General features: G+C 34.9%; 1 protein-coding gene and 1 long non-coding RNA gene across 11 annotated transcripts in view; one reads left to right on the top strand and one right to left on the bottom strand.

Moving 5' to 3' along the window:
• Positions 1–13,941, top strand: part of LOC126834012 (rho GTPase-activating protein 21) — a 71,553-nt gene that overhangs the window by 47,016 nt on the left and 10,596 nt on the right. For 4 of the 10 annotated variants that reach the window (XM_050565658.1, XM_050565659.1, XM_050565666.1 and 1 more), the window contains 8 exons: positions 3,037–3,300; positions 3,420–4,389; positions 4,473–4,595; positions 5,587–5,682; positions 8,434–8,583; positions 11,210–11,305; positions 11,738–11,867; positions 12,571–12,663. In XM_050565658.1, coding sequence (XP_050421615.1) covers positions 3,037–3,300; positions 3,420–4,389; positions 4,473–4,595; positions 5,587–5,682; positions 8,434–8,583; positions 11,210–11,305; positions 11,738–11,867; positions 12,571–12,663 — 1,922 coding nt within the window. The remainder of the gene's footprint in view (positions 1–3,036; positions 3,301–3,419; positions 4,390–4,472; positions 4,596–5,586; positions 5,683–8,433; positions 8,584–11,209; positions 11,306–11,737; positions 11,868–12,570; positions 12,664–13,941) is intronic. The other 6 variants (XM_050565662.1, XM_050565661.1, XM_050565660.1 and 3 more) reach the window with 6 other exon arrangements.
• LOC126834014 (uncharacterized) lies at positions 7,858–9,102 on the bottom strand. The gene is made up of 2 exons (XR_007685026.1): positions 8,988–9,102; positions 7,858–8,613 (listed from the first exon to the last, which is right to left on the bottom strand). It is a non-coding gene; the product is annotated as an uncharacterized LOC126834014 (long non-coding RNA).

Genomic DNA, 13,941 nt, shown 5'->3' with positions numbered 1-13,941 from the left:
AAATGTATTTGTTTTATTAAAAATTATTTCTCACTATGCCTAGACTCTATTTAACGGTTTGGTAGTAGGTCAACAACAGTTGATTAGATTAATAGAAAAGTCGTTAATTTTACTTGGGCAACACAATAATATGTAAAATATAGGAAAAAGCGTTTAAATATAAAGTAGCTCCCGTATACTAAATAATATATATATATATATATATATATATATAAATGTTGTATAATTATTTATACTTGCCAAGTTTCTAAACGATAAACCCGCATAGTCTGCAATAAATGTAAATAGATGATGCCAGTGGTTAAATAAAACCATTAAAAATAGCCGTGTGTTTGTATAAGAACGGCGGCAGTGATAATATTCTCTTTTCTATCTTTTTTATTTTTTTTAAGTCTAGAAATTATCATATTATTTTCAAAAATGGTTACCGGTCTCGTGCACTTGTCATTTTTTTCTTCGATAATTATATTATTATCGGTCGACGAATTCATATAATCTTTCTGCCAAAATTACACACGTTCCGCTTTGGTTTTTTTTTTTACACACGATGCGTTTAGCACTTGTCGATCATAATAATAACATAATTTAACGCACACGCGTTTATCTCGACCGTAAGGACCTTTTTGGCAAAGTCCAATGTCGAGAACGTACGTATATATTTATACCGGCGCACCCGGTCTTGTCTCATTAATCCGTTAGCCCGTTATAATAATATGTATTTTCGTGAGATTTGATATGTGTCACCTGGTCGGTAATTATTATTTTTGGTTACCTACCGAAATGTATTTTTGACTCGGTTCGCGGTTTCTTCTTACCCGTCCTTTAAAAACAGCACACTCGGGTGGCCAAAGTCCATACACGGTCTGGTCGGCCGGCAACTTTCACAGTGAGGTGCCACCGCAGTTATCATTACTATTATTTTCGTTATCACCAGGGGAGACTAGTTAGTTTTGAGGGAGTAGGATAAGGGGTTATTTTCTCCCCCCGATTAATTGTCACTTGTACTCTTGATTTTCATCATTTCAATAGGCTTCAGTTTACATCTAGTGTACACAAACTAAAGATATTTTATAATTCGGAGGGGACAATTTAATTTAAGGAAAACACGTTATGACGTTAGTATAATACATATTTCCTTTTTGTTGAATTGTGCTATTGTTTGATATTTTGCTCGACTGTAGATCACGACCGTTGTTGTATTACCTACTCAAACTGTGCCCAAGTTTTGTTGACCGCAAAATCGCGAACCGCCATGTGGATATGTATAATAACACTGTAATTGCTCACTACTTGTGGTTAACCGGCGGACAATTATATCGGTGTGTACAAAATTGAAATAAAAATCAAGAACATTGTAACTAAGTACGTGCATAATATTTCCAGAGTTAGGTACGCACTTAAACGTGCGAAAGTCGGTCGAGAGTTTGTTTGAGATGAAATTAATTAATATATAGTTTTCTAAAATCGAATTATAGTTTGTTAGAAAAAAATATATTACATCGAGAAACCGCTAAAAAAGTTCATGTTGTCCTGTGGCGGGGTGCTTGCCTGAGTATTTTTTTTTTTTGAGCTCGTGTTATAAATAAAAGTCGGCAAATAAACTAATTATTGGTTTAATGTTATAATTATTAGGTAGGTCCGCAACCCAGAATGAAAACTGGAAACAACTAATCCCGTTACTAAATATTGACGTTGAGTGTTGTAAGTAAGAAGTACTAATATTTAATTCACTGACCTACAAATATAAGCTTAGACATTCTTTTTGTAATATTACGAATAGGGAAAACTTAAATGATAATTTCTAAATAATGTAATTGGCTAAATACCTGAGAAATAAGGACAGAATCTGTAGTTTGAATTTTTTCACTAACCCTTCGACCTTAAACTTATAACCGTTTTCAATTTGATAAGTAATAATTAAAAACTAGTACTATTGTAATAAATCATTTCAGTGGTTGGTTGATAATTAAAATTTTAAAAAAATCGACGATAAAAATAATTTGTTCAACGAGGAAATGTTTCAAGTCTGTATACAAGTAATAAATTATAAACAAATAAATATCAAAATCGCGCATTTGTACAGCCGTCGACAATTTAAAATGGAAAAACAACCGTTAAACAAATTAGTTGTAGTCGGTATAAATTACCGGATACATTAAGCGCGTTATTAGCGCTTATCATCTATTAGTACAAAAGTATAATTCTTCGACAAATATAATGCACACCGAGTATGAAAAGCGGGCGGATTACTGATTAATTAAACTATACTGCGGTTCGGTGTGTAGTTAATGGACGTACATCATTATAATTTATATTGGTACTGTTCGAAAATAAATATAAATTATATTTAAAAAAATATATTTACTCGCTCGTTTTCGATTAACAATGGCGGAAGCATTATAGTTTTCACCGAAAAACAAGGAGTAGGATTTGTGTGCGTGTCGCGCATTTAAATGTGGTTTACTGTGGAAATCGTGTATGAGAATTATTGTAATAGTTAACGGCGTAGAAGTTTTTTTTAAATTATCTTTCATGACGGGTTTTGTATTTTAATTATATGTTATCTTCGCGACTGCTGGACCGAAACCTATTTACACATAGATAATTATCTATTTTGTTATTTTTGATATAGGTCGATTGTTTAAAACGTCCATCGCATACTCTTCGGGTAATTCTCAGATTTTTGTTTGATTCGCAACTTTTGACCTGATCGACATTATTGTATTTACTTATCTAATTATAATTCCGTCACAAAATTTTGAAACAAAAATGTCAAAATATTAGAAATAAAAATGTAAAAACTATCATTTCAATCACTCCGGTGATAGGACATAAACTCCCCCTGAGTGTTTTTGGCCTTGGATTTTATTTTATTGCCAACTTACCGTCAATATTATCCTCATTTTTTTTTTATTGACTTACGAAGAGAACAAATAAAAAAATGATTTTATACGTTTTAGTCACAGACTTTTCATTGAATTGTCAGGTCACTTAATAATAATTAATAATAAACTATTTTGTGTGTGTTCTTATCAGGTACTGGCCGGAGACGAACGGTTGGGTTTGCGGCGAGGCGCTTGCGTTCGTCCAGACGAACCTATGGACACAATCTTCGTGAAGCAAGTCAAAGATAACGGTCCAGCGAGCTTAGCGGGTCTAAACACCGGTGACCGTATAATCAGCGTCAACGGCGAGACCGTGGCCGGCAAGTCTTACGCACATGTCGTTCAGCTCATTCAACAAACACGATGCTCTCTCTACCTGTTGGTGGTGCCCATGGAAAATGACATTTTACAGTTGGTGAGTATATCTTAAACTCGATTTACGCTCAACGTTGTCCGAATTTAATCAATTTCATACTTGTAAACTCCCTATTGTGACACAATCTTTAAAACCGTTTTGTTGTTGCTTTTTTGCAGTATTTCAGCGAAACCGCTCACAACCCCGAAACAAATCAGAGGCCCGGCCGCCTGAAAGCGGCTATGACATCGGGCAACGAGTTGCGATTTCACCGCGGTCGCGATTCCAGTCCGATTTACCAGAACCCTTGGGACCGCGGCGTAGCGGTCAAGTCGTCGTCCGCCGCTGCCCGGTTCGTCTCGCCGCACCGGACGCCGAACAGCCGCCGGTCGTCTGCGGCCGACACCCACGGCGGCAGCTACCGCAACAAGGCCAACCCCAACAGCCGGCACAGCATGGACGTCGGCGTGGCGTGTCGCGACGCGTTGCTGGCCGCCGACAATCACCAGTACGGCGGCCACGCCTCGTCCACGGCCGCCGCCCCCGACGATTCCGTCATAATTTCCCGCATTAAGAAGAGCCTCGAACAGAAAGAAGAGTTCCTCCGGCGGCCCGTTCAATCGGCCAAAGAGTTTTACTCAAGGCCGCAAAAACTGTCGGCCCCGCTGTGGCCGCCGCCGGTGTCGTCGACCGGTCAACAACAATCGCCGCCGCAGTCGGCGGCCAAGCCCGCGCCACACCAACAGCCGGTGCCGCCGGTTGCGCCCTCTAAACTCAAGAGCAAACAGTTCGTCAACACGCTGAGCAAGATCAACGAGGACGCCGCTAAAAAACAGCAGCCCGGTTGTTGCACGGCCGCAGCCGGCGATGCGGCGGCCGCGGATCACCTGAAACAGGCCAACCTGCAAGTGGTGTCGATGAGGGCCAAACAATTCGAGAGCGGCAAAATCGACGACAAGACCGACTTTTACAGGAGCGAGTTGGCCAGGCTGTCGTCCAAACACAATGTTCCTAACGTTGCGGTGAGAAAAATGGAGTACGAGCAGAAACTGTGCTCGGAAAAGAAGAAATCCACCGCCACAGCGCCGCACCACCAACAATACCACCAGGACGGCAGCAGCAGCAGAGACGATTCGCTGAGTAGTTGCAGTGAGTGTCACGCCGTCGCTGCCTTTTTTATTACTCTCTTGTACTGCTTACCATCACGATTACCGCTCACCGTTTTTTCGCAGGTTCCGATAAGTCTTACGTGGACGCCTCGGCCGACGTGCCGTACCACTCGGGCAACCTCATAGTGCCTATAGGCAGCAATAAAATCCACTGCGACCCTCCTAAAGAGTTCGACCAAAGCAAAGGTAAGCGACGTTTCGTGCACGTTCATCTCGCTTGTTATTTTTTTCATGTATTGGCTGTTTTTGGCTGATGCGAGCTTTGACTGTCGTCGGATGAGGATAATTTACACGTACACAATATCATACAAACACGTGTTTATCTTGTACACGCTGCTTTAATAGGGTCAGCGTGTGTCCCGTACAGCAGTTAATATTACTATTATATGTTTTTTTACACAACAGTTTTTTATTACAGGATATTTAAAAAAAATTATATTTTGATAAGGGAAAGGGGGGGGGGGTTATTTTGTTTGGCCAAGTGAGGTTTTATTGGATTTATATATGTATATACAACTAAGCCGTGTCGAAAAATAAAGCCTGATTTATGTCAACTCTGTTAATTTTTGTATTAGAATTATTCTTATAAAGGGTTTGGATAAAATTTAAAGATCTTGACATTTCGACTGACTCCAAATAAAGAAAAATTGAATTTCTAAACATTAACGCGTGCCTGAAACGCCTATTATTTTCCGTTAGTATAACCATCGAGCAATGTCACGTACGTTTTATACCTTTTTTTTATACTGCTCGAGTAAAAAAAAAAAGTTATGATGGGTACTATTTTTTGAATAAAAAAAGAAACCGACAGTAAATTTAGCAACTCGTTAAGAATTATAAAACAGCTATACCCCGCTCAAAAAAAGAAACCCCCATTATAAAAAAAAATGGTTCAAGTATTGGCGACTTTTGTTTCATGCCATTTTGACGACACAACGCGTACACAAATATGTCCTAAATATTATATATTACGTTTCTCGTTGCATCCAAAATCAAAATTATACCTTTAAACAAAAAAAATATTATTTTACCATTTTATTAATGGCTGTGCGGGGCGGCGGGGATGCCTCACGCTTTTTCAAAAAAATCACTCGCCAGTTTGAGGTTTTTTGAGTTTTGAGTTTTTTTTTTACTGTGTTTGTCTACAATTTTTGGGTTATTGTTGTGTTTTTTCTAGACGAGCCGCCGGTCGCTAAAGACGAATCGTACCGCTTCAAACCGGTAGTGCGCCAAGACTCCTACCTGGCGGCATGTAAAAAACCCACTATCATAGGTGAGCCAGGTGTAATACTAATAATAATTACAGAAATAAAAACAAATGAATAAACATCCCCTATACCATAATAATGTGTGCAATCATTATTCATATTACTAAATTGTAAATAGTTCTACCGCTGATGTTTGCGCTAGTGTACAAAAGCGTCGAGTGGTCGCAGAAGAAAAATATTTAATAAAAAAACACCACTCCACCGTCGCCTTTTTATTTTTGTACATACTTTACAGAGTTGTCCGAATTTCATGTTACGTTCATTTTATTTACAAAAATCATCGTTTCGGCAACAAAAAAAAAATTGTAATTTTTATGTATATTGAATGTTCTAAAATATTTAAATAGTAGTTTTAACGGGCGACTTATAAAGGGAAAAGATAGGGAGCGGAATATTGATTGATAAGGGAAAATCGATAATTACTAGATAACTGATAAGAGAAACCGCTGGTAAGAGATTATTGATAAGTTACAGAAAATCAGTTGAACGAAAGACATGACTTTTACGGTCCAATGTATTTCCTTCGAAGCGAAAATTGATTACAAAAAAAATAATACTTACACTTTTTTCACTTAAATATTAAATGGGCATTATTTATGATAATTTAATATGATAATGATTTTTTCCCCGACGTTTATAGCTGACACACCTTATTATTTAATAGAAATCCATGAAATTTGAAAAACCGTGTAAACAAATACTAGGAAAAAAATAATAACTAGTAATAATTCAGTCTATAGTAGTTTGCAGCAAGTTAGCCACTGTTGTTAGGATAATTACGGATATTTTGGAGTTTGCCTTTTGTCGAAGCTATCTATATATATATTTTTTTTAATAATATGTTTATGTAGAAAACCGCTGGGGAATGTAATTATATTTTTTGAGCGCTGGCTTTGTTACGTAAAAAAAAAATATATATAAATATGCCGTCGGATTGTTGTAGTTTTCCGTTCCGTTTCAGTGGCGTTTACTCAGTAGATAATTATGGCCTTGGTGTTATTTTCTCTATAATATATTAAAAAAAGTGCACTGAATGCAGTCTCTCTAGCTGCATTTGTACATAGTTTGTATTTTGTAGTATTGGTATATAATTATACAGTTTTAAGTAGTAAGTAGTGTTGTTGCTGTTTAGAGTAGCCAGATTTTTTTGTTAGGCTAGTGTGTCGTTGGAGTCAACGACAACGTGGTCAACGTGCATTTTTAAATATATATTGTTATCCAAAACATGACTAATTTGTTTAGCGTTTAGCAAATCGTTTATTTTGAAAATTTGAACAAAGATTCTAAAGGTTAAAATTTAACACTTGAAATTTGTTATTTTGACATTTAGTGATACAATTTGTTTTAGCAAGCTATCAAGACATAATATTATCAGTTTTACCAGTTTCGAACGGGCTTTAACTTGATAAAATCAATGTTTACTATGAAATATCAGGAAAGTAATTTTGAATTGTCATGTTTCAGCTTTAAGAATCATTTTTGTTAGTTTCTATGTTAGAATTTTTAAACGAATAGTAGCCTACCATCTATTGATTAGAGGGGGGATGTTCAATTTCTTTTTTTTTTTAGACAGTCTAGTGTATATATTTTTTCTCAACTGGTGACATGTATACTTTTTCCGACGCCTACGCCAACAGAGTAAAAATAACCCCGTGATATATCGAATTTCTCCGTCTCTCGTTTTGGTCACCACATAGCACATATTTTATAAAGCGGTTTTTGTCTCCCCGTCCTCCCCCCGCCCTTTTACGACTGGTTCTTGGGCGTGTTATACAAGCAATATCTGTATCTCAAAATACAGTGTTTTAAAAAAAATAAGGTATTGTTTTCGCCTTAAAAATCGGACGAAAGAATAGATTGAAATGGGAGAAGGTGAGGTAGTAACAATGTAACTGGTTACATTGTTTATAATATGTACACAAACTATTTTTCCCCATTGAGGATTCGATAAAAAATTTTTTAAAAAAAAACGTTCGAATGAATAAAGAAAGTTATATAGCAAACAAAAAAATATTGATAAAAAATTTAAGTTCGAAATGACAATGCAGTGCACCACCAAATAGGTTGTACTTTATTGTTTCTTTTTTTTTTTTACTCTCTTTCTGGGAGAATCAAAAAAGAGAAAACGCCTAAGTACACGACGGTCATTTTGTAATGCAAAAAAAAAAAATCAACAATAATTCAATACTAGCCAGCAATATAATATATATAAATAATTTTATAGCCAATAAAAATGTTCCACGATAACATCTAACATGTGAGACAACAGATTTTTTTTTACGATTGTATACAATTTTTAAATATTTATTTAATGTCTGTAACGTGTGTATTTCATTAGTTTCTCTAATTGTGAACATAATATTTGAACATTTCGAGCGATCACTTTGGATATAAAAACAACTAATAAATGTTTTCAAAAAAAAAATGACTTCAATTAAATCATCTTGTTTACATGACAAAACAAATAAAATATCATCATAAATCACAATAAGTAAATATCAACAAGAGCCAATAGTGACTACTGTGTTTTTAAATAAGGATATTCATAGGAAAATTAATAATCCCCCGTTAACTGATAAGAGGCAACAAATACAGTAAACTTTCCGCCCTCTTTAAAGGGGACAGACGGGTTTGATTTTCTTAGCGGAGTTTTCACTGTATATCGTGGCGGTATCTCCCATACATATTAATAATAATGATAATTGTGTAATGCTTTTAAAAATAAAATATACAATAAAATACAATTGTGTGCAAAGAACGACGGAGTCAGAGGCCGATGGTCGTGGAAAACGGCGGCATCAGCTCGGATAAGAAAAACCACCGTCGGTGCATTCGTCCAACGCGACTGGAACTGCCCAAGGATAGGCCGGTCGATTTCGCCGTGCACTCCAGTGGCTCCAGCCAAGGTTAGCCAGTTCTTATTACACACAAAAAACCTAAAAAAAAAAAAAATAATAATAATAATAATGATAACTATGATAAAGTAAGAGTGGTCTGTATAACACGAGGAGAGAGGATCTAACGAGAGAATAATAATACGCTTTAGCCCTTCGTTCGATTAATAATATTTATCTAATAAATTAAAAATAATAATACTTCTTAAAAGTCAAATCCGACTGGAACAATGTAAACGAGCAATCAGAGTTGGGCAATATTTAATTGAAAAATAACAAATAATTTGTTAATTATATAAGAATAACTGACATTTTCTAATTAGACAGAAGTATTATTTTTGTAAATTAATAATTATCTCGGGTAATGAATTCAAGTGTAAAAAATTATTGAAACTTAAGTGGGGTGTTATATTTACATGACTTGAGGTTACTCCCACTTGGATGTCTTGACTAGTTCGCCAACGTTTCGGAACACTTGCACGTTCCATCTTCAGGGCTGTGGTTCGATGTTGCTGGTACCGCGCTCTCCTGCAGACTGACCGTTTCGCTTCCGTGTGCTCTTACCATACCCCCCACCGCATTCTCCGCTTCCTCTTGCCGCTGCCTACTGTTTTCTAAGAAAATCAGTCATGCGGTAGTCGGCGAAGGGGCGTGGCCGTAGAAAACAGCTGGCTGCGGTAAGAGGAAGCGGAGAATGCGGTGGGGGTATGGTATATAACGCGGTACGAGCAACATCGAACCATAGCCCTGAAGATGGAAGTGCAAGTGTTCCGAAACGTTAGCGAACTAGTCAAGACATCCAAGTGGGAGTAACTTTAAGTCATGTAAATAGTGTGAACTCAAGTGTAATTAAACAAATTTCATAAAAATGAATACAAAAAATATCTTACAATTTTTAGATATTAACAAAAAATAGTTTGTAAATTTTTTATCTGTGATTAAAATCAATTCAATGTCATTTATTATATTTTTAAGTAACTCGTTTAATGACCAGCTTTTATTATATATTATCAGATTATACTCGAGAACCCGTTGCACGTTACTAACAAAACCATAATATTGTATTACGTATTTTTACTCTTTAAGTCTTGCACACTTGAAGAATGATGATGATGTCACTGGGCTTAGAAAGCTTCTTTGTAATATTAATTGAATAATAATTATAACGATTTCCGCTATTCGAGTCGTGACCGAACGTCGTTTTACTTCTTATTGAAGAAAAAATTAAAACCGTAAAACATTGCATGAATAATAATTTTAACATGTAGGTCAATTTTTGAATTCATAATGATTTAATAGCTCACAGCCTCCGTCATCGTTATTGTTGTTATATTGTTACACTCAATTTTAGAAATCTACATTCATCTTTCTTGTTTTTTTTCTTCTTTACAATACTTATTTTTCCTCAATCAGCTTTATTTATATCAATATATAACAATATATAAAAACAATCTTGACTAACAATCATTACCTACTACCCAAAATTTCGAATCGACGGCGTTATACTTTTGTTCGTTTTATTTTTAATAAAAAACAATGTTTATTTATTTAACAACGGATGCCTGTTATCACTGATACAAATCAGACTTCATAAGAAAAATATGTCCCTTGGACTGTATTGATTTTGTGATAAAACACTGATAATAATCAAACAAAGATATCTCATTAATGGCTGTTCTCACCCGTTTTCTTAACGTTTTAAAAGTTAAGTCAAGTCAATAATTTCAGTAGGCAACTGTACTGATTGTTTAAGCTAAACTGTTGAGAACGGCGACATGTTTTTTTTTTAATAATTGATTTACAGTATCAATAATGTTTTATGTCTTGTTATTTAGAATATACCTTTCAATTTGTTTTTTAAGTAAGCAGGACACATTTGCTATAACATTTTAAACAAATTAAATAGTACTCTCAGGCTACCCACCACGGAAGGGATAGTTCAGTGATCGCTACTGCAATTCAGCTATTTCCCGGTGACCTTAACTCACGACTAAGTACCAGTTTTTATTGTAAGCAAAAAAAAAAAAAGTTGAAAAATACCTTATAAATAAAAACACTGTAATGCGCTTCTCTTCGCCGTTCTTATTATTATAACAAGTACACCATACATCGCCGAGTAGTAATTGAAACGTTAAAGAAAGAAAAAAAAACTCTGCACATCTCGCCTATGGTGTTAATTATTTGAATAGCCGTAGGAGAAAACAACATCGTTTAAGTAACCGTATGACCGACCATCTACATGTGTACCTTTATAGAGGTTTTATCTAACCTGTCCCGATCGATGTATGTATCTTGCATGTATGTAGAAACAATATTAATTATCTTAATGTGTTTTTTTTCGCAGTAGACAATTAAATAGCTTGCCATTCGCCGCTGCTGCTTATTTATTTTATGTAGAGTCGCATTTGCATTGGGCTGGTGTGTGAGTGTGTGTGTAGTTTTATATAGTTTTTATTGTAATGCGCTTCTCGGTTTTTCTCGAGGAGTTTGCCGCAATAATTGTGTTGTGCGATCGACTTGATCGATTTACTTAAAAATATACAAATAACTGTGGAGCCAGCTGAAAAAATCAAAAGATGTTGACCCACAAAAGTCTTTTAAATTAACTCGGTGGATTTTTTTCTTATTTTCTCCACAGTGTCCACCGAACCTTCGGCCGATACAGTCGAGCAAAGCCCGTCCGAAATAGCCGCGGCCGCCGTCAAGTTAAGAACTAACCTCATTGACATTAACGGTGAGGGGAAAAAACATCTCTATCATCTATTTTTTAATGCTATACCCCACGTGCTTTACCACACATCAATTCATACGATTAAATAATGTACAATTAACACGTTATACGCTCAATATTATGTCGAGAATTACATGGACCTTTAAAAAAATGAACTGCATATTTAGCAATGCCCATGGAACAAAAATCGAATGAAAATATCTTATCAACTGCTGCTGTTATATGTTATTCTTGATGATAAAAACTAATATTAGTATTTTTCCATGATTTATAACTGTTTCTATCATGAGATTCTAAAACTATTCTAGTTACTATCAGTCCGCCTCTTAATAGGTCCATGCTTAATACTATGCATCATGCAATATTGTGTCGTAGTACTAGAGAATCGACAATAATTTTTTTTTTTTTGTGTCTGACTATATCTAATTATGACAGACGAGGAACGCACTACCCGAAGGATATCGTACTTGAAGGCGACGGCCTGGGGAGACCGGATGAGCGTCGACGACTTGTCTACCACCACAGAGTCCGAATCTGAACCAACCACCGTCTTGACCGCTATCAAGTAAGTGTTAAAAACCCCTTATGCAAGAGACGTATTACCATGATATGAATGTGTATTAACATTATGTGGTATTTGAAAATTCTCTAGTGTTAGGTATGAGTCAAAACTCGATATTATGTTTCCTTTGGCCAACAACCGGTATGACGTAGTATTACATACAGTCGTTTAAAATTTGTCTGACATCATTTTCCCTTTTAGTATTAAGATGAAGACCTGATTATCAGAACATAATTTTTAAAAAATATACTCGTTTAAAGTTTGGTTTACGCGTCAAACAATTTCGTTTTACTAGGTATGCACGGTAGCGAAAGTGTTACCACTGAGGTAACCATAGATTTTGGCCGTTATCATCCTTTATCATTATGATAAGGCCACTCGCCACTGATAAACCCGTAATCGAACTAAATGGTATTCAGTCAGCGCAAGTGAAAATTTCTAAGTTTAATACTCGTTTTATTGTAGTATAATTTTATTTTGTTGTATTCCAAAATCAATGCAAACACTGATGTCTCTGACCGGTATTAGTCTTTACAGCTCATGATAGCCCAAAATTAATAGATTTTCATTTATTATTAAGTGCCGTGTGACAAAACGGGTTTAATACTGCATTTATTGAGTGGACATAATAGGAATACATAATTCTGGTCAAAGGATTTTTCTTCTAGTATTTAAAAAAATATGTATATTTTGTGTATGTGTGCAGAGTGCCAAAAAAATGGTGCGCTCCTTTATTTCCGGGTGACATACAAAGGTTAAGGCGACTTTTCGAAGATGCTGCCGCAAGTTGTGACCGCGGGTTTGTCAGAAAACTTTTTTTAAAACATTTATTTTTTATTTTTGGCTTTGGTATAAGGTTTAGGCGTGTTGTTTCCGTGTTACTTGCATTATTTAGTTAATATTGTGTAAATTGTATTAATTGTTTAATTAGAGGTTTCCACGTTTTTGTGTGTTACCGGTGTTTATGTCTCATCCGATATTGTTATTTTACTATCATTAGTATAGTATATAATTATAATAATAATAATAAAATCGATATAGTTTAGTTTTTTTTTGCTCAGAGTTTATTAAGTAAAACCAGTAGTTAATTTAAGAGTGGACCGAAGGGAGTTTGGTCAAACTGCTAGAGCTTAGATAACCTAACGTAAAATGTAGTAAAAATTAAAATATCTGTACATTTTCCAAAACATTCAAAAATGAAATCAACAATATTTAAAATACATTATTATTTGAACAAATTAAATAGCAAATAACAGTTAATTCAAATACATTTTCAATTTTTAACTCTAAATAACATTGTATTTAATGATATAAACAATAATTAAATAAAAGTTCAAATGAATATATTTTTTAAAAGAGCAAATAAAAGAATCGCACAAGCGTTTCTAAAGTGACACAAGTATTCTCTAATAAAAATCATTTTTTTTAAATTGTTTACTTTTTGACTTGTGTCACTTGAACAAAATATACAAAATTCTTCAAAATAATTTTTTGTTATAAAAAAAAAGACTACCCAGGTTAGGTCGGGCCGTCCCCGTTGTTGGTGCTTGATGAACGATAAAAGCTCTGTTTAAGGCGAGATGTTCAATATTGACTATTGTTCTTTTTTGGCCTATTTTCGTGAGATTTCTGAAAATTGTAATAAATAATAATAATATTTTATATCATTGTGCTTTGTGTTGTGTTGTTGTTTTTTTCGGTCAACCGATAACAAACTATTGTTCGTTCGGTACGGATCGTAAATCAAACGTTCGTCGTCTGGTTTTACAGTTTTCAAAAAAAAAAACCTGACAAAAAAACGCTTATGAACACAATTTGAAAACCATTTTTTTCTTTTTGAGACGGCGCAGTATTAACCGTCGTAGATGTGTTTAATATTATTATATCTTTGGACAGTTTTCTGTGCTTTCCTAACAATAACATTAATCGTACAATCTATTATTTTATATTAGTTATTATTATTTTGACAATTCGATTTGAAAAAACGGCCTTGCCGCGTTTAGCTTAAGTTGATAGCTACCTTTACTGGGAAATATTATATATATATTTTTTTTTTACTCACGCGTGGAATTTTTTT

The sequence above is a fragment of the Adelges cooleyi genome, unplaced genomic scaffold (assembly GCF_023614345.1).
Source record: "Adelges cooleyi isolate 19-005CV unplaced genomic scaffold, UGA_ACOO_1.1 ACOO_flye_CR_arks_rails_tigmint_CR_PRNA_2, whole genome shotgun sequence".
Classification (NCBI taxonomy): domain Eukaryota; kingdom Metazoa; phylum Arthropoda; class Insecta; order Hemiptera; family Adelgidae; genus Adelges; species Adelges cooleyi.
This window is presented reverse-complemented; position numbering and strand designations above follow the sequence as displayed.